We start from the raw sequence: 21,035 nt of genomic DNA, 5'->3' as shown, positions 1-21,035 counted from the left end.
GACTGGGGCCTTCTGCTGAATCTCCCAGCAGTCTCTGGGCGTCCTTCACAGGGCTGATGGAGGGGTCTTCTCAAAGTCCAGGTTTGACCATGGCCCCCCCTCCATATCACCTCTAGGATCAGCTACAGAGTCCTGTGTGGCATCGAAGGCCCTTCACAGTCTGGCTTCAACCGGCCCTACCAGACACATGGCTTCCCCTCCCTCTGCCCTCAGCCAAATGATGAGCAATAGGAGTAACCGTTAATACTTGTGTGACACCTTGAGAACCGCAGGGAGCTTCACACGTGTGACCCCCAGGACAACCCTCTGAGGGAGGCGCTCCCAGCACCATCTTACAGATGGGAAGGCGTGAGAGTTAAAGCGCCTTGCCCAGTGTCCCCCAGCACCCTGACTGGCCCTCTGACCTAGCCCATCTCCTGGGTCCCTCTCTGTCCCTTTGCCCTGGGCCCTTCCCCTTACACACTCTCCTCCCAGGAGTCCTTTCTTCCTTGAAGACCCGGCTCAAATCCTGCCCGTGACATGCCCGCTCCCCCAGGTGGGCATGGTTGTTCATGGATTTGTTGTGTCCGTGGTAGAGCAGAGGTAGCTTAGGAACCAGGAGGTAGGGTTTCATTTTTTGTCCCTGTCCCTGGGGCCTTTTCATGGTGCCCGGAAAGGGACTCCTCTGGCAGGAGCCCCTCCCTCGTGTTGTGCCATGGCCCCTTCTGGCATTCAGGGAGGGGGGTCTTTGTCAGAAGAAGGTCCTGGGCCCGCCCAGAGAGGCCTCTGCCTCTGCTTTTGTTCCAGGCTGGCTGTTGGCCTGCCTCTGGCCTTGGGCTCTCTCTTCTCCCTAGTGCTCAGAGCCATTCCCAGACCAGATAGCGCCTCTCTCCTGGGTTCGGGCACCTGGACCTGCCTCTGGGGAGGCCCTGAACCGCCTTGTCACTTGCCTTCCCCCTCAGTGGATTCCTTCCAAACTCACTCTTCAGTAGCCAGCTGCCTCCCTCCCTGTCCCAGCGTCCCCCAGCCTCAGATGGTCACTGCACATCCTGGTGCCCATCACCAGCCTCTGATGCTGCAGGCCTGTCCACGCCTCCTCTGTGGCCTCTCCTCTGGATCGCCTGCTACACAGTGAAGGAGCTTGGGCCTCTCTTCAGCCCGATGTGTTGTGGTCGCTCACTAGCCTTTAATCCAGCGGGAGCCTTGGCTGGCGGGGCAGGCTCTGCCACGCCCAGATCCCGGGCACCGCGCTGTCTGAGGGGCGCACGTCCTCCTTGCTTCAGGACAGCTGGCACCTTCACCTCTTTTTCGTGTCCTGGCACCGAGGCCTCCGCGACCTGGCAGCTTCTGCTCCAGAACGGCAGGACAGGATGCACTGCTGGTCCAGCACCTGAGCAGCCCCTTCGGCACAACCTTGGGGGCAGCGGGCTTGCCACAACAGACCAATTTAGCCTCACCACCCGCCACTGGAGACCTTCCGGCTCTAGGCTCTGTCTTCTGGGCTTCCTGGTTCTTTGTGTGGAGGGTGTTGGCTGCCATGGTGGTGTTGGTCCTCTGGCCCAACCTGGGAAGGGCCCGGAAGCTTCTCAGTCACCACGTGCTCACCCAGGAGGCCTCGTGATATCCTGGCGCTCGATGTCTTCCGCCCAACATCAGCTGTCACCCTTAACTTCCCCGGGTCTCTGTTTCTTCTTCTTAGAGGGCTGGGCGAGATGGCCCCTGGCCCCTTTGTCCCTAGATCTGTCATGCTGTCTTCCTGTGCCACATCTCCTGGGATGCCGTTCCTCACACTCTCTGTGCCTGGGTGACGGGTAACTTTATTTCTCACCCAGCAGTGATAGTCACTTCCTTACACTTGCCTCCATGGCTAGAAGAATGTCGATGTGTAGAATATTTGCCTGCGGAGGTTGGGGAGTGACTGAGCAGATGCTGATAGCTTTGTGAGCAGTAGCCACCCCCCCACGGGCAGGTTGGGTGGGCGTGGGGGTGGGGATGGCTGCCCCACGTCTGAGGTGCTCTGTGGGCACCACAGCCTCCCCTCATCAGTGCGCATCCTTTAAAAGACAAAGAGGAGACATAGTAACCTTATAGCTGGGGTTCTTAACCCGAGATCCATGGGCCCTCAAGGGGACTGTGCACCTGAACGGGAGAAGATGGCACCTTGATTTTCAACAACCGTGGGAAACAAAGTGTTATTCAAAGAAGGTTTTGCCAGAGACCGCCGGTGATGTCTGGTCCGAAAAGGGGTGAAGCCTCCCATGCTCCTCGGGCTTTTCTGGTGTTGTGCCACCAGACAGGACCAAGGCCTTTGGTGACCAGAGCTTTCCTTCCTGGGTCCCATATCTGTGGCTGCAGCCAGTGCAGGATAAGGTCCAGTCTGCATCTTCCCAGGATGGCCGAACGCACTGGGCTGGATGCCTGGCTCCCCGCAGAGCTCCTGGGTTCAGGACCCCAGGCTGTCTCTATCAGGGTCTGAGGGCAGACAGGGGTGCAGGTGTTGGTGGGGGGTTTGCCTTCCCTAGCCCCTGTTGCCTCAGCCAGGCCGGGGAGCCTGCTTTATGGGTGGCAGCTGGTGGTCAGTTGGGTGCCTCTTTCAGTGAATCTTGTCTGATTTCAGCGTGTTTCTGGGGAGACGCCTTCTCAGAGGAGAACCTTCAAGGCGGCCCTCAATATGCCCTGGGAACTCACACTTGGGGCTCCCGAGTCAGCTGTGGCTGCTGGAGGTGACTTGGCGAAGCCCGCTTCTCTTTGGCGGGCTCTGATTGGTGGGCAAGGCCCCCTAGAATACAGGGAATGGGGCCTGGTGATGGGGGACCCTATTGTAGAAATGATCGACTTAAGTGGGATAAGTGGATATTGGGCTTAGCGTCGGCTAAGCTCCCCCTTCTGCAGGTGAGTCGAGTGAGGCCCAGAGGGGTTCAGCAAGCAGGCTTGGAGCCTGGGTCTCTGGGTCTCTGACTCTCTCCCAGTCATGCCTGCTTTCTGGGGCATCAGCCCACGTGGATTGCAGCTGCTCCGCAAACCACCCATGGAGAACGAGGCTTGGTTTTCAACCTTTTAAGTTTCCTACTATTGTTCAATTAATGATAATTTATTTTCTCCCCCACATTGAAGGGAAAAACAAAACAAAAACAAAGCCCTCGTCACAAATATTCCTAGTTAAACGAAACAGATTTCCTCATTGTCCCCACCCCTGAGCCGACATCCTGTCCCCGAGCCCATCGCGAGCCAAGCCCGCTTGTTGGGGAGGTGGGGTGGTCAGCGCTTCCCTTTGGCTGAGACTGGGCATTGAACAGGTGGGGAGCGTGGAGGCTGCCTGGGCTCTTCCTCCGAATCCTTGCCAGCTGTCCCTAAAGAGTGGCCTTTAGGACGGTCACTCTTTGTTGACAGTCAGCCTTGTGCATGTCCAGGGTTAAAGAAAGGGAAAGGACACTAAGAGACCGGAGACCCCCAGGGTTAGGCCACAGATGAGCCTGACCCCCAGACTCTGCCATTTGTACCTGTTTTGTCCAGAAGGACAGACAAGCCGGAGCTTGAGGTCCTCATCCTTCCGTGTGCAGGCCTCACCTTCCAGAGGCCCAGGCCACCCAGAGGGGCCCGTCACTCTGTGTGCCGGCGGACTTTGACTTCTCTGAACCTCCATCATCATCCTTGGCTTTGGCCTCAGGCTTCTCTGAGCCAGACTTTCCTTTGTTGGCTGTCCGGCTCTGCATTTATTGGTGGTGTGGTCCTGGTTCTTGGGTGCCCTCCACACGGTCCCTAGGTTTTATTAGACTTCTGGGCAGCGCCGAGATTTGCAGATAATTACCATCAAACAATGAGGCAGTCGGGTAGTACAGTGGAGAGAGTGCTTCACTTGGCACCAGGAAGGCCTGAATTTGAATCCTGTCACTAGCTGTGTGACTGTGGGTAAGTCCCTTAACCTTCATCAGTCTCTGCTTGCTCATCTGTAAAATGGGAGAGAAAAAATAACAAGCATGGCTAGCCTTGGTATAGTGCCCTCCCTGCCCATCGCCAGTGGTGGCCGACACCAGAAGCCCTAGGGCTTGGCCTCCTCCTATTAGGGTTATTTTAGAATGTGACAGGGCCCCCTGCCCCCCAAACTCAAAACAGTTCTTTTCATTTGTGTTGTTAATACAAAATGGGGTGTGTGCGTGTGTGTTTTCCTTCTTTCCCCCACCCCCTTTGTTGCCTCCAATAGGGACGTGTCAGTGGCACTTTCTGGGGTTGCTTTGGTCTGGGCTCTGTTCTGCAAGCCAGGAGCTGGTGGTTGAGGCAAACACAGAGGGTCCTGGGGGTGGTCCTGTGCTCGGTGTTTTGTCTGCTCACTCGTTCCCAGGCTTCTCGGCGCTTTGTACTTTTTAGAAGTTGGGGCGTGTTTCTGAGTAACATGTTTATAGTGACTGACCCGTCATTTTTGTGTATTGGGCTTTTTAGCATGAGTTGTCACTAAGGTTATTTTGTTTTCAGCCTCTGAAGGTGGCCCACTGGGACCCGCTAGGGCCGAGACGGCTTTCTGACTCTTACTGTGCCCCAACAGGCCAGGGAGAGAGAACTCAGGGACCTGGAGGGTTTTCTGTGGAGGTTTGACTGATAGGGCTTTTGTCTGGTCCATCTCTGGTGGGAGGGTGTTATTTGGACAGGGAGTACATCCCAGCCACCGCCCAAGTGCCCTGAGATATATTTACCGTGAAAAGAGATAAAACCACCCCGCTGGCCACCTCCCAGGTGTGTGCAGGTGGACCCCGAGCCTCCATGGACCGGGAGCTCATCTCCAGTCGCCCCTTGGGCCTCTTCCTCTCTGGTCTCCCTGGCACCTTAGGGCAGGAGGCTCCAGGCTGAGGTCAGGCTCTCTCCCCAGGTCTCCTGCCCCCTCTGACTTCATTCTGTCTGCATTTCGGGGCCCTCCCTGGCCTCCCAGCTTTGTGACCAGAAGGCCTTCGTGGTGGCCCCGTTGTTCTCAGTTCTGCTCCTGGCCCTCTCCGGCCTCTGTCCATCTGTCTGTCGGGTGAGCTCCGCCCATGTTGTGTACCTGGAAGGACGGTAGCTTGGAGAGGGCAGGTGGTGACTCCTGCTCGACTTTGTAGCCCATGGTGCCCAGCAGGCACCTGGTCAGGAGCCAGGCCTTGGCTGTGAATATGGCGCTGGAGGCGACTTTGGTTTTGCCGCTTTTGTGCTTTAGATTTTCTTGTTTCTGTGAGCGTCAGTGCGGCCCCTGCGGGGCCTGTGCCTTTGTTTGTGAGGGGGATTCCTTTGGCCGACTGGTTTGGACTTCACTGGGTCACTGAGTTCCCTGGGGAAGCTGGCACATTTTATCCATTAAATTAGAAGAGCTTTCAGTAGGGGCCGAAGGGTTTTCACGGTGGGATGGGAACATAGCATTGTTTGAAAAGAAGGGGGGATCTAGGCCTCGGACCCCTTGTGCAAATGAGTGTGCATCTGTGTTTTCCTCATTACTCTGATTGCTCCAAGGACAATTAACCTGGTTTGTTTTCTAGCCGGGGTTCGAGGGATCTTTGGGAAGCCGCCGTGTCCCTTGTCCCCACAAACTTGGCCTATCCTAAGGAGAGGCCCGACGGGCACCTTCCTCCAGCCCTCGTGCAGACCAGGCCCGGGCCAGTGAGAGGAGCCGGTGGGGCTGGTGCTGGCTGACCGGGGTCACGCTCCCCGGAATTCAGGGCATGGGCCAGGAAGGGAGAGGAACCACTCACCTCAAATCTGTTTTCTGCTTTCATAGGAACTCTGGGGAACGTGGAACATGGAAACCAGTACCAGGTCAAGCTGATGTACGAGCACAATCTGCAGAGGGCGGCTTGCAACATGACGTACGGGCCCTTCGGCGGTGTCAGAGGTAATGCTCAGTGCGGGCCGCAGCGAGGCCGAGTGGGGCCAGCCCAGACAGATGCCCCTGCTTTGGGCATAGTGCAAACATCCAAGGAGAATGTCACATAACCAGTCCTGATAACATAAGAAATCTGCCCCGAGTTGTGCGTGTGCGTGTGCATGTGCATGCATGTGTGTGCTTGTGCATGCGTGTGTATATGTTTAAAAATGGTCAGTGCTTTATTTTCCTTTTCTCTGCTTTGGAAGTGGCTGTTGGGATTCAACCAAGTCCAGCTATCAGAGTAAAAATGTCACAACGGTTGTATATTCAGACTGCTGGGTAGAACACATTTCAGGATTTCTGTTTAGCTTCCTTGCAAACATCAAGAACTTTGGGATGCTTTTTAGGGTCCCACAGATCAATCCCAACCACTCCCTGGGTGCCCATCCCACGTATCAGTGCCAGGGTCAGCGTCGCTGCTGGGACTTAGGTACTGATGCTATGAAAGTCAGAAGTGGATGCGGGCTTCTCAGCAGCTGTGAGTGTGTGTGTGTGTGTGTGTGTGTGTGTGTGTGTGTGTGTGTAATCGTGAGTATGCGTGTGTGTGTGTGTGGGCATGAGTATCCCCGCTGTGTACCCACTTGTAAGGACTGTTCCCCCAGCCCCACCCTTGCCACTTGATGCTTCGGAGATGGATGAGGAAGGAAGAGAATCCTCTTGCTACTTAATAGATATTTCTGGAGCACCTGCTCTGTGGCCGGCCAGTTCATGTCTCCCTGTCTTTCCCACTAGCCGGCCCTTCCTCGGGGGCTGGTCTAGTCACCGTTGGCACCGGGACCCCCAGTGGCTGGTCTGAATGGATGTATATAGCATAGTGTGAATGCCAGGGTTGCATGAGAAGGGACCATCCATGCCCACTGTGGCCAGCTGTCACCCACAGGACAGGCAGGCTAGCCTAGATGAAGCAGGCCTGTGTTGGGGCATCTCCTTAACAGCCACTTCCCTTTAGACTCCAGTGGAGACAGCCCAGGACCCTGAGCCCAGCAGCCCCCCTGGACCTGGGCCTGTGTCCAACCTGAGTCCCCAGCTTCCGGCCCAGGAATTCACAGCTGGGGAGCTGGGCCTCGTGACCCTGTCTGCCCCCACGCAGCCTCCTGGGGCCCCAAGAGGAGTGCTCTATGGCCCTTGGTGCTGGGGCAGGGGCAGCATCAGACACAGGAGGACTTTGATCAGTAGAACAGCTTTGAAGGCGAGCCCTGCCCGGCTGTTTTGCCGCTGCCCCCTGAGCACCCAGGTGGGGTCTTCGGGCACCTTAGCCTTCACCTTTGTCTTTGCTTCAAGATTGTTGATGGGTTGTAGCTCCAACCTGGTGCCCCTCCAGGGAGGTAGGCATGGGGGGAGTGGGTGCTTTGGCCTGCTGGCCAAACTGGGCATGAGGAAAGTCCCGTGGGTCCTCCCCCCTCCAACCCTCTGGCTGTGAGCTGGCCGAGCCTCTAGATAATGGGGTACTGCCAGGGACAGACAAGGGAAGCACCCCCAGGACAGTGTGAGTAGCCATTGGCACTGCTGTGTCCTGGGGCCTGGCCACCACCAGGGGGCAGCATCGTGCAGTCCGGGAGGCCCAAGGCCCCAGGAATCAGGGAGAAGGGCTGAGATGGGAGGGAGGTCTTAGAAGGCTTGTCCTCTCATCCTGCTCCGGGAGGTCTCTGACCGGGAGATGGAGACAACCAGTGAAGGCCCTTCCCCTACTTCCCTGTGCCAGGGAGGGGCCCTGTACTCCTGAAGGCCTGGCCAGGGGCACCCAGGCTCCGGATGGGCTCCCACTGGAACTCTGTTGGTCAGGGCATTTATTAGGCACTTACTGTGTACCAAGCACTGTGCAAAGACCCAGAGGTACCCAGAACGGCACAGATGTCACCACTGACTCCAAAGAGCTCCTGTCCTTGTGCAGGAGATGGCACAAACACTTCTAGACAGACACACACATGCACTTATTTGTATGGGTGTAGAGGCATGTGAGCATGCACACAGTACACACATGCATGTGTATTATATAGAGTCATGTACAGGCATGTGTGAGTATGCACACATCATACACACGTGCATGTGTGCACACAAAATAAAGAGGCATGTGCAGATACACATGTGTGCGTAGAGGTGTATATGTAAAGAGACACATAGAGGCATGTGTGCATGTGTGTCTGTCCCTCTCAGAGAGTGTGGAAGGCTCGGGCCAAAGGAGGGTTCGAGCTGAGTCTGGACAGAAGCCGGGGGAGCCGGAGGTGGGGTGACCAGCCAGTGCGAGGCCCTGGAGCCAATGTCCTGAGCCTGGAACAGTAGGAAGGCTGTTGGCTGCGTGCCTCACAGAGGATCAGCCTCTTGAAGATCCAAGGGACCCTCACCTGTTTGCCACAAGGTGATGGATTTTTCAGCCACAAAAAGTCTCGGAGATTGTGGGAAGGTCCATACAAAAGAAATCCCCATACTCACTTAGCCTGTACCAAGCACCTACTGTGTGCTGGGGGTAATGGGAGGCTGTGCCCTCAGGGACCTGCCTGGGTGGGGAGGGGCCCCTGTGTGTACAGATGAGTCTGCATAAGGGAAGAGCAAGCCCAGGGAGAGGGAGCAGCCACCCTGAGGAGGGTTCAGCACGGGATCACGGGAGCAGCCCAAGTCTTCCTGCTCGGGTCACTGACCTCTCAGGGCTGGGCGCTGTGACCATCAAATGAGATGATGTTCAGAAAGTACTTTGAGACAGTAAAGGCTGACTCTGGCCTGAGCTGTTATCAGGGGTCGCCTGCCACCCTTGCCGGCCCACAGCTCTCAGAGGTCCACCTAAGCAGCCTGTGGAGACCGGGGTCCAGACACCAAGACTCATGCTCTGTCCACAGGCAGCGTCCTCCTCAGTCTGTGTTCTTAAACATGGTTCCTTTTTATGTTGCTTGGCAAAGCGTTATTCAGAGAGATGAAGAAAGCCCCAAGACGTGAGAACAAGAACAAGGCCTCCGAGTTGTCATCTCTCCCCCTCCCCCAGAGATGATCCCTCGTGTGTCTCTGGGGTCGGTGGGGGGAGCCATGGCAGTCGTCGGAGTAACCCCGTGGGCCTGTGTCCTGGGCCCATTGTTTTTACCAGTTGGCCCCCATGCCTCTGCTGCTGCTGTCAGTGGCCTTGATTACTGTTTGTAGAGGAAGTGGCTTTGTTCCTTTGCTTGTACTTGTGCACACGAGTCTGAGAAGCTCATGGATCTAGTTCCTGGGGCCTGGAGACCAAGGGGCTCTTCTGTGTTGGACAAAGGGGTGTGTGCCCATTGTGAACGAGGAAGGGACCACATGGGGCCTGTAGTGGAGACCGGCACAGAGTAGGAGCTTATGGTTAGAGAAGTGAACTGAGGAAGAACCTGGAGAGAGAACTTTGCTCATTCCTAGTCCCAGTGTTTGCATTGTTTGGCTGTAGGGTCCGGCCTTGCCTTTCATGCATGGGCAGGAGCCAGGGTGAGCTTTGTGGCATTGCCGTACGTCTGGTCACTTCTTCCGTGCCTGGGGGTTTGGGGGGTGGTCTTCCAATGCTGAAGTGACCTATGGAACGTCATGGAGGAAACGTGTGATGGGAGAAGGAGGTGAGCAGGCCTTAGCAAATGGACCGCTGGCCGCCAGGGTTTCCTTAGGACCCACAGAATGTGAGCCAGCCCAGGAGAAGAGCTGCCCCCTCCCCCCAAGAGGGCTGGGTCTTTTTTAGAGATCAGTGGCAAGAGGATGAAAACCCTTGGCTAGGCTGCAGTTTGTGACAACGGAGGGACCAGCCACTGTGGCGAGTGCATGGAGCCATTGATTCAAGGGGGTTGTTCATTTTTATTCAGGTTTCGTTGTTGTTGTTACTCATTTTGATGTACGTGGGCTCTTATTTTTGGTTGTAGGAGTTGGTTGTGGGCTGAGCATTTATCATAGAAGCTGAACAAACCACAAGCTAAAAGGCCTCATTGGATGTTTGCAGATTTGGTGGTGAGGATGTTCTGAGTGTGATTTTGTGCGTGTTACTGCTTGGAAGAACAGTTTCTGTTATAAAGCATGAAAGATCTTTTTTTCATCATATAATTCAGAATGAAAAATAACTATTTGAGATTCCTGAGGGTACTGAATTTAGAAATCACTGAAGACCAGCCAAAATTAATATCCTCACTTAATAAAAAAAATGTCTTTCTGGTATTGCCAAGTTTGAATTCATCTTTTTATGATATGATTCAAACTTTTTCAATCATCAAATGTTATTTGGGTCAAACTTAAACAAAACAACGGATGAGCCTCTCTCTACATAGCATTGGCTAGAGGGCAGCAGTGCTCCAAAGACCAGAGGCAGCCTGATCTTTGAAGAACAAACAGCTCTTTCCTATTGGCTGTAAAGCTGACTCTTTTTCTTTCTTTCTTTCTTTCTTTCTTTCTTTCTTTCTTTCTTTCTTTCTTTCTTTCTTTCTTTCTTTCTTTCTCTCTTTCTTTCTCTCTTTCTTTCTTTCTTTCTCTCTTTCTCTCTTTCTTTCTCTCTTTCTCCCTTCTTCCCTTCCTCCCTTCCTCCCTTCTCCCTTCCTCCCTTCCTCCCTTCCTCCCTTTCTCTCTCTTTCTTTCTTCCTTTCTTTCTCTTTCTCTCTTCCTTCTTCCCTTCCTCCCTTCCTTTCTCCCTTCCTCCCTTCCCTTCCCTTCCTCTCTATTTTTCCCTCCCTCTCTCCCTTACTTCCCTCCTTCCCTCTTTCTTTCCTGCCTTCCTCCCCTCCTTCCTTCTCTCCCTCCCTCTGTCCTTTCCTTCCTTCCTCCCTTCCTTCCTTCTTTCCTGCCTTCTTTCCTCTCATTCTTTCTGTTTTCCTCCCTCCATCCTTCTCTTTCCTTCCCTCCTTCCCCTCCCTCCTTTCCTCCCCTCCTATCTTCCCTCCCTCTTTCTCTTTCTTTCTTTCTTTCTTTCTTTCCTTCCTTCTTTCTTTCTTTCCTTCTTTCTTTCTTTCCTTCTTTCTTTCTTTCCTTCTTCCTTCCTTCCTTCCTTCCTTCCTTCCTTCCTTCCTTCCTTCCTTCCTTCCTTCCTTCCTTCCTTCCTTCCTTCCTTCCTTCCTTCCTTCCTTCCTTCCTTCCTTCCTTCCTTCCTTCCTTCCTTCCTTCCCCCCTTCCTCCCCCCTTCTTTCCCCCCCCTCCTTCCCCCCCCTTCTCTCTCTTTCTTCTCACCCCTAAAAGAGTAGGGAAAGTCTATGTGGTTATCAGGTGCTGCCATCTTCTGGACAGCCCATGCCACAGCACCATTCTGGCTGCGTAGTGATCATTTTGTTTTTAGGCAGGCATAGGATGGTGGTTGGGGGAGGCCACTGGGATGCTCAGCCCCCTTCTCATTGCTCCTCCAACTGCTCTGTTCCCCCCATTCTCATGTGTTCTGTCTTCCTGCTGCATTAATGTCACGATCCAGCGATGCCCGATGGGCAGTTGGGGTTTTTGTGTGGCCATAATGCAAACTCTTTACCATTATATGATTTCCTCCCTTTCATTTGTCTTCCTTTAGATAGTTTAGTTTTATTTTTCTGAGTTTTATTAGTTTCCTTCTTCATATTTTTAATGGCCTGAGTCATTTTTTCCCTTGACTTTTCTGACATTTGTTTCAACTTTCAGTTCAATGGGAGGTGTACATCATATTCTGCTCCAGCTCACTCATCGTGGGAAATCCTGCCTGAGATGGAGACTTCCCGGCCCTGGGCAGTGGGGCAGGAGCCTCCCCCCTGCTTTCACCAACTGCCCCAAGTCAGGATCATTCTTTACTTCACTTTTTTTTTTTTTTAGTGAGGCAATTGGGGTTAAGTGACTTTCCCAGGGTCACACAGCTAGTTAAGTGTTAAGTGTCTGAGGCTGGATTTGAACTCAGGTCGTACTCCTGACTCCAGGGCTGGTGCTCTATCCACTGTGCCACCTAGCTGCCCCTACTTCACATTTTAAGGCAGAACTCTTGGGTGCAGGATTGGGGTTAATGTTTGACAGGTTTTAAACTTTTTTTACTTTACATTTTAATGTGCTTCAGACAATCAGGAGTTTTGATGGCCTTTTTGGGGCAAGTTTAACACCTCAGTTGTAGGTATTAGCTATCTTTTAAAGATTATATATATATATACACACACACACACACACACACACATATTTGTACATCTATAATATATATGTGTGGATGTGAGCACCTGCATATAAGCTGGAGTGTATGCTTATGTGTAGATATCCACCCTTCTAGTTAGTCATCTATTATTAAACATAGTAGGTGTTTAATGAACATTAGGAAACATTTATTCAATGCCTCCTATGTGCCAGGCACTGTGCTAAGTGCAGAGATTCAGATACTAATAAAGCTAAACTTAGTCCCTGCTCTCCAGGAGTGCAGAAGTCTAATGAGGGGTCGACGATGTACCAAAATGATGCCGAAAAGGGGAAGGGGGGGCGGGCTAGAGAAGTCTCCAAACAGTACAGCCGGTGGCCAGTGGGGAGAAGCCGTGCTGAGCCCCCTCTTTAACTAGAGGCCCTGAAGCCCACAGCCCTGCCCACCGAGCAGAGGGGGAGAAGGGCTGAGGAGATGTGAGGACCCGGCGGTCAGTCTTTCAGCATAAGGAGATTCCCCAGTGGTCAGTCTCCTGGGTGTGGTGGAGAGGTCTGTCTCTCTTCCTCCTCACCTCTCCCATCCCCTTCTCAGAGAACACTGGGATAGCTCCGTATGAACCTTCCAGGGTTGTGTTACTGCTGGTTCTCCTATCCAAGACCAGCCCTGGGGTTTCCCTGGGCCAGGGAGCTCACAATTCTGCTCCCCCTTCTGCTGACCAGCATCTCTCAGTTTACATTTTGGGTGGAGGCCTTTGCTTTGCTTTCATCAATGTAAGAAGCTCCTGTTTGGGAAACTCCTCTCACTGATGTGGATGGAAAACTTGTCTGAAATGGACAGTCTTTGGGTATAGCCTGAGGTCGCTGAAAGTGATTTGACGGGGTTCTCTCAGCCCTTATGTGTCAGAGGGAGGACTTTCTCAGCTCAGGGCCAGCCCTCAATCCACTCTACTAGGTTGCTGCTCTTGATAAAATTAATACCTTCAAATATCTTCCTAACAATGTGTACTTTCCTAAACCATCCTTCAAAAACTAGTCACTTTTCTGGGCCAGTATTAGCCCTTTCAGGGCCTGCTCTTCATCTTACAGCTCATGAATTTTGTCACTTGGCATTGTCGATAGCATGGAGTCTTAATTTGGGTCTGATCTTGGTTTAAAAGGGGGATAGCTATATTTCAATCGGGTTGGTTCCCTTTGTAGTCCTACCTGTTTTATTTTATGCATCTAAACTCATTCTTCTGAGCAAGGGCCCAGATGCTTCACCAGGTTGCCCGGGGGGTCCAAGACATTGCAAAGGTCAAGAGCCCCTCCCTGATGGAGATGTTTCTGTTTCCTCCTTGTCTCTCCCCTCCCCCCTTCAGCCTTGTCCACGTTTGGCTGAACTGGTAATAGTAACACTGACTCAAAAAGAAATACCGACCCTGAGCCAATAACTTCACTTTGAGCACCGCTCTGAGCCTCCTGGGCCCCTGAACCAAACTTCAATAAATCTTGGGTGCAGCCCCCCTGCCGCCTTCACCTTCGTCAGTGTAACCCCTCTGTGCCATTCAGTTTGCTCGATGACAAGGGCCTGCTAGATGTGAGTGTGAGGGCTGATGGGAGGGCTTTGCTTGGCTGGGTGGGAAGGTCTTCTGTCATTCAGTCATGTGGGTGACTTTGAGCAGGTGCCCCAGCCAGCATGGAAGGGAGCCAGGGGCCAAACATTGTTTCTGCTGTGGGGGCTTTGGTCACTTATAATCTTATCAAGTGATTCCATAGAAGACAAGTCGGCACTTTTAGCACCGATCATCACACATACATATTTTAAAAACCTTCCCACTTCTCCATGACTTCATAATAGCTAATCACTGCTGTTTATATAGTGCTTATTATTTTTGCTAGGCACAGCGTTAAGCTCGTAACAATTATTATCTCATTTGATTCTCCAGAAACCTTGGGAGGGAGGTGTTCTTATTATCCCCGTTTTATAGTTGAGGAAACCTAGGCAGACAGAAGGTAAGTGATTTGCCCAGGGTCACATAGCTAGGAAGTGCTGGAGTTGAACTCGGGTCTTCCTGCCTCCAGGCCTGTGCTCTAGCCCCATGCTACCAGATGCCTCTATGACTATGGCTAGTTTAGAATGGTCTTTTTACCCCTCCTTCCCAGCGATGGGAGGCAGTTGTGGTGCTTATGACCTCTGGGGCACTGACAAGTCACAGGGTCTGCCCAGGGGCTGTTATCCTTTCTGTGAAATGCAGGGTGCAGGCAGAAGGATTTCTAAGGGTCCTTCCAGATGGAGGCTTTGGTGACTCCAAGTTGTTGGGGGTAAACGTTTGGAAAGGTTTTCTAGTTCTGGGCTCTTCAGGGCTTCCAAGGAACCCGGTCATTGGGCAGTAGGTCAGTGACGTGATGCAAAGAGAGGTGGGTTTCCCCCAGTAAATACGGAGCACCCTTTTCACCATTCTTAGCATCCTCTTCTACCCCCGTCTGTTCTTTGATGGTCCCCATTGCCTGCTTACAGAGTTACGAGTCTGGAGCCGGGCTTTGGACCCAAGTGTGCCATGTCTGCCTCCAGTCCACCTTCCCCAGCCCTCTTTGTTCCCATCCCTGCTGTTCTCCATAGAACTGGGCTGGTCATGCTCTAAAATACAACCCCTCTGTCGAGGCCCAGTTCAGATGCCTACTTGTTGGTCAAGCCTCTAGCTAGACAAGTTCCTTAAAAGCTTTAATTGTACAAGTTCAGAGTTGGAAAAGGCCTTAGAGGTTTAGCTCCTGGTTATATAGTAGCTGCTCGGTAGATGTTTGGGTTAATGTTAGATGATTATTGTTGTTGAGCTGTGTCTGACTCTTCATGACCCTGTGCACCATAGCACGCCAGGCCTTCCCTGGGCTTTTCTTGGTAGAGATACTGGAGTGGTTGGCTCTTTCCTTCTCCAGTCAGAACTCTCCACTATAACCTGTCCATCTCAGCGGACCATCTTGGGTGAGCATAGCTCATAGTTTCATTGAGCTACTATTACTCAAGGCCCTCAGTCATGACAAGGAATGGATGGGGGCAGGGGAAAAATGTTAGATGATGCTCAAACTCGTATTTGGAAGCTGCTTTTCAGGGTCATCAAACTCTGGTTAAAACTATCTAAGAAAAGAGATGGGCCTCGGTGACATGGTGGCTAGAATCTTGTGATCACATCAGTGCCTGTTTGACCTCTGTCCACACATGCTACCATCTTGTTCTTTGCCTCAGGAGATGGATTTCCCAGGTCGTCATGGCCAGAAAAATCCACCTCTTGGTGGCCAAAATCTGTTTTTTCCATGGGAAATTAAAAAAGGAATCTTGCTATTTAATATATTGTGCTCACCTCTATTTTTTCTTTTCTTTTTGGGGTAGATTTGAGAAAAGACAGCTTCTTTCCTTTTAAGGATTTTAATGCTCTAATTTCACTAAATCATAATGTGATTTCTAATCAGAAACTTGAATTTTTTTTCTCTTAAGAAAACTTTAAGCAAAAATACAGGACTAGTGGGGGGGCAAATTATGGAATGAAAATACAGTATATGAACGGGTCAGTATTTTTACAGCTCAGTTTATCCAGAAAGGGTCACGGGCATGGGAGCCAGAAGGGACCCTTAGATGTCATTTTGCAGTTGCTTTTATTGGATGGATAGAACAACGAGGTCCGGAGAAGCTGAAAGAGCTTCTTTTCCTGGGCCCCAGAGACCAAGCTCAGCCCCACAGTCAGCCCTCGACTCACAATCCGATTTTCTTTTGACCTTACCACGCTGCCGCAAGATGAAGAGATTTTTACAAATAATAAATACCAGGCTTGAGGAATATTTTTAAAAATAATGAACTGACTACCATAAGCTTGTATGGGATTATATTGTCACATAAATAAAAATTCATGAATTCCTGGGGCTCTGAGGTCTGCCAAAGAAAATAGCCAACTGAAGGCACGGCGAGCCGCCGTCCACCTAATCATGTGGCGGCGCTAGATAATCCAATCCTTTACAGCCCGTGGTAACGTCTAATTGTCTGAAATGTTGGGCTTTCGTCTTAACTGCTGGAGAAGCCTATCAGTGGGCACATACCATCACTGAAAGTCTAGATTCCCCCCGGGCCATCTGGAGCCTTTGATTGCCATCCAAAGATTGAATCGATATGCTGTGTTTGGGTGAATGTGAAGGCAGAACACAGCCGGCCTTTTGTGGGCCCTTTCGTGCTGATAACAGTTGAATGCTCTTTTTTGGGGATGGGGAATCAGCTGAGAGGGCGTCGATAGCTCTTGGTGCCCCGTTGAACGATGCATGGTCCATCGGACCTCTGTCCCGCTAACAGATGGGGGCCTAGGCCTCTGAGAGGAAGCTAAGCAGAGCATCAGCTTCTGTTTCTGAGTATTAATTGTAAGTGCTTTGTTGTCTCGGAGACTTTCTCCCCCTTGATTCTTATTTATTTATTTATTTTGTTTTATTTTCCCCCCTTGATTCTAAGATCAATTTCTAGAGCCTCAGAAGACTTCGACCATGTTTCTCGCCCTGTGCTGGATTATCTCAAATGCACACTATTCCTTTCTAAAATTCCTGTTCCAAGGCCTACTAAGCAATGTTATCCTTGTATTTTGTCTTCCTGTATGTTGAGGTGTATAAAAATTTGGCTTCTGGAGGAAGGTTATCAAGAGGGGTCTGCATGACTTTTTAAACAGGCCTCCCTGGAGCCTCCACCACAGAAATTCTGGGGTGAAATGCACCCTTGGCCACTTCTCTGTGGTGGGAAGGGCAAACACTTTCTTGAATGGGGGGATGTGGAACCTAGAACAATGGGAGTGGGTTTTCTACTAAAAACTCATGCCGGCAGGGGATGGTCACCGCTTGATTTGTTCTGAAAAGCATCTTCTAAATGTATCTAAAAGATGACATATGAAAGATCAGTACACAGAGAGTAAACCTCTGGGGAAGGATTTGAACTCAAGTCCTGCAACTTCAGAGCCTTCTCTTCCCTGCTATCTCCTGTGTACGTTAATGAAACATTTTGCTTATTAGAACACAATCAGTCCCCTCGGGCTGCTGCTGACATCCAAATAGTTCCACGATTTATAGAACCACGGTTTTTCAGCTTTAGTCCTGAGGCATACTGGCACGGGATACCCCTGCTCCACCTCTTTGGATGCAGGTTGATTCGATTCTCTTCTGTTTCCAAACGATTCTGAGATGGAGTTTTTAGAGAAAGGAATGCTCTGAGTGGTGATTCGGAAGGCTACCTCCCACACTAGAATAAGCTTCCTGCAGGAAGACGTCCTCTGTTATCTCAATTGTACACCCCCTAGACAGAGCCCGGTGCTTGGCACACGGTAGGCACTTGGCAACTGTGTGTTGACTCCTTGATCTACTCCCCTCCTCTTTAAGAGAAAGGTGCCGAGGCCCAGAGGAGAGACGTCAGTCAGCAAGCACTTAGCACTTAGATAAATAATGGTGAGAGTCCTTGAGGTTCACACTTGAATGGGGGAGGCCAGAGGTCCCCCAGCTGGTGGCTCTGAGTCCTTACATTAAGATGAAAGCTCTCTCTCTGTATTTCCACTTAAAATGGAACAGTTCTGCCCTTTGGTGGTGGTTGTTCAATCATCTTTCAGTCGTGCCCCATTCTCTGTGACCCCATGTGGGGTTTTCTTGGCAGAGATGCTGGAGGGGTTGGCCATCTCCTTCTCCAGCTCATTTTACAGATGAGGAAACTGAGGCAAGCAGGGTTCAGTGACTTGCCCAGGGTCACACAACTAGTGTCTGTGGCCAAATTTGAACTAGGGAATATGAGTCTTTTTAACTTCAGGCTCTGTGCCCTATCCATGGGGCCACATAGGTGCCTCTGCCCATTAAAACAGTCTAAATTTAACCCTTCCATAGATTCAGACCACCAGTCCAGGCTCTGAGGTTCTCTTTGGCTTCTGACCATCACCCACTGTGTTGGTCCTTCCTGTGCGCTTGGTGTCCTTTGCAGGTATGACAGGCATCCCATTGATGCCTTCATCCAAGGCCCTGATAAGAATGTCCAACAGCATAGGGCCAAGGACTAGCCCTGAGGGACTCAGAGACCACCCTCTGAGTGGGCTTGTACCTCTAATTATAGTTCTATCAGCCCCTCCTTAGGTTAGATAGGAATCTTCCTGTCTGGCCTGTGTCCCGATATCTGATTCCCAGGATCAGAAGAAGAGGCTTGTCTAGTTGTTGTGGGCAAAAGTCGAGGTTTGCTGTATCCCTAGCACCCTCCGGTTCTCCCAGCTCAGCGATCTTGTCTAAAGAGGAAACAATGTCAGTTTGATGCTGCTGGCTCATGGCAGTCCCGACTTCTTGGTGTTAGCCATCCCTTTAAAAAGGTGACACCATGGGTGTGTGACTAGAAGTTGGTGCTCCCCTGCTTGGAGCTCAGGAACCTATTCTTTTCCCCATTTTGACGTGGGATTTTCCACGGTTCTGTCTCACCTCTCCTGTTTGCCCTGATTTTCAGAAATTCCTAGCTCAGTCATCGTGACCTTTGCTTCCTCCAGGGTCTTAGGGTGTGGAGACCCTCTAAACTGGAGTACGAGGAGGAAGGGCTTCTGGCCTCTAGAGGAAGGTGAAATACCTCGATTGGTCAGGATGGGCATGGGCGAGGGAGAGGCCTCCTGCATCGCCTTGTAAAAGCAAAGCCCTGGGCTTCTTGGGCTGTGTGGCCGGATAACATTGGCCACTGACTGACCATGAGACGTTTAAGAGCCTGGGACTAGAACTATTTGGAGCTTTCTAGATGTGAAAGCGCTTTGCAAAGCATTGTAAGGTGGTTTTATATTTTGGGCTATTTTTGTTCTCCAGCATTCTAACCATTGTAAAAGGAAATTAAAATATAAAAGTGCACGAGAGCAAAGTGTTTCAGTATTATTGGAAAAAGGTTTCAAATGAAAGAACAATGAGGCCTGTGTTTCTTTTAAACTTTTAAGATGCTAAATTGGTTCCTTCAAGATTGAATGTAGAAGGTAATTTAATTGACCTCCAGAGTTTAAGGCTCAGGAATAATGGAACTTGGCAAAGTTTTGTGTCAGTCGAACTTCATTAAGAAATGGTGATACTCATCTATTTTTGTTCCTTTCTCAATTTTTCAGAATTGTTAGTACGAGTAAGTGGTTTGGGCTGGAGCTGCTGCACTTACACAGTGGATCTTCTTAAAGGAAACGGGCCTGGGGCCCATGGGTAGTGGCGTCAAACTCAGCTGGTCTGTACAGGAGGATTCCCACGGGCCACGTATCCACTGCATTTGTTTGATCATCTTTTTACTTTTTTGTTAGCTATTCCCCTCTTATGTTTTGATCTGGGTCGGTTGCACTTGGGAGCATTGAGGACAGTGTGGCTCTGGGTAGAGTGAGGGGTAGGTGGCAGATGCTTGAAGTGCCGAGCGTCAGAGGCTCAGGAAGAGAACTGTGTGCGATGCAAAGGCCCGGCCCGGCCACCAGTGCCCTGGTAGACAAGGGCACATGGCTGCAGATCTGTTGAAATAACCACGTTATCTACTTTCACTGTGCAGGATGGGTCATAGCCACGGGCAGGCCAGGTATGAGGGGTAGGAACGTGAGATAGAGTCGTGATAATGAGGCTGGGGATGTAAGGGACTGGAGCTGGTGCAGCAGAGGGGAGCTGATGATGCCTCTTGCTCTGGGAGCCCCATCTCTGTGCATCTCATTATCCACATGAGTGTGTGAGCTCTTCGAGGCTTGGGACCAAGCTTTGGTCCACCTTCTGTCCGCAGCTCAGCCCTACACCTGGCATATCGTGAGGGCTCGTTAACTTGATTTGACTCAGCTTGGAATATGTAACCTGACACACATTTATTGTGAATGATAAAATAATAAAGGGGTCATGCTAGAATGTTCTGCATATTTTTGGCTAATATCTTTCTTATTTCCTTCTGCTGTTAATCTGATTCTCAAAGCGTGTGATTCTCAGGTTGCCTGCCTTCCGTGCATCTGTGATCTCCTCCACGTGGGCACTTCTTACACGTGGGCACTTCTTACACGTGGGCACTTCTTACACCTGGGCAGATCGCGCTCCGTCCGTGCTTTCTCTTTCTGGGCAGTTTTTATCCATGTTTTAAACTCTCATGAGGCTTTCACCTCTGAGGCCTCCCAGACAAAGGCTCGGACTCTCTTGTGTCCTTCACTTTTCTGTTTTCTTGGCAACAGCCGTTATACCAATTGCCCTGTTTAAGTCACCATTAGCAGAACCCACAAGTCTGTGACACCTTCCCCTAGATGGCTTTCCCTTGCTCTCTGAGCCATCTATCGTCAGGGTTCTCCTGAGGTCATGCACGGAGCAGCAAGTATTAGTATTGAGAAGAAGGGCTTTCGTAGCAGGGAGTGCCCAGGGACTGTGGGAGGGTGTCATCCTTTCCTAGTCACTGTCCCATTGGTCGGCTCTCTGCAGTAACTAGACAGCCTGGGTAGACTGTCTTTGTATCCTAGGTGTCCAGTCCCTGGTTTTCCTTTGTGGTGTGTCTGCGTGACCGAGGGCATGTGGATACATACAAATGTGCACACATATCCATGTATGCGTATGTGCACGGTATACAGAATAAATAGAAAGTGAACATATCTAAACATACACACGCATGTACAAAGGTTAAGGGGGTTTGGGAGAGCACTGGGCATTTGAGGTGGGGCGTCAGGAAAGGCTTCAGGCAGAAGATGGTGTTTGAGCTACATCTTAAAGGAAGAAAGGCCCTCCTTGAGGCCTGAGAAGGAGGGACAACATCGCAGGTCTGGGGGCAGGCGTGAGGGCAGCGAGCAGGCAGGTGTGGCCGGGAGTAGGGTGGTGGGCGATGTGCCACCAGGTTCTGGGGGCTTTAGAGGCCAAGCGGAGGAATCTGTGCTTTCCCCCACACAGGAAGCCACCAGCACGGAATCACGTCGAGGAGAGTGACCTTGGCAGCAGCCGGGAGGATGAACTGCAGTGGGGAGGGAGTTCCCTTTAGGCGACAGGGGATGCCTAGGGGCCTGAACCAAGGTGGTAGTTTGTGAAGTGGAGGTGGAAATAGCTCTGGATGTGTGGGAAGAGGGAGGAGAGGGCATGGGGAATAGTGGCCAAGTTAGGAACCTTGGAGATGGTGGCACCTTCATCGGGAATGGTGAAGATTGGA

General features: G+C 51.3%; 1 protein-coding gene across 2 annotated transcripts in view; it reads left to right on the top strand.

Annotated features, from left to right (window-relative positions):
* BBS9 (Bardet-Biedl syndrome 9) overlaps nucleotides 1–21,035 on the top strand; it is a 349,441-nt gene that overhangs the window by 36,951 nt on the left and 291,455 nt on the right. For both annotated transcript variants that reach the window (XM_043979234.1, XM_043979233.1), the window contains exon 5: nucleotides 5,717–5,830. In XM_043979234.1, coding sequence (XP_043835169.1) covers nucleotides 5,717–5,830 — 114 coding nt within the window. The remainder of the gene's footprint in view (nucleotides 1–5,716; nucleotides 5,831–21,035) is intronic.

Source organism: Dromiciops gliroides, chromosome 1 (assembly GCF_019393635.1).
Source record: "Dromiciops gliroides isolate mDroGli1 chromosome 1, mDroGli1.pri, whole genome shotgun sequence".
NCBI lineage: Eukaryota > Metazoa > Chordata > Mammalia > Microbiotheria > Microbiotheriidae > Dromiciops > Dromiciops gliroides.
This window is presented reverse-complemented; position numbering and strand designations above follow the sequence as displayed.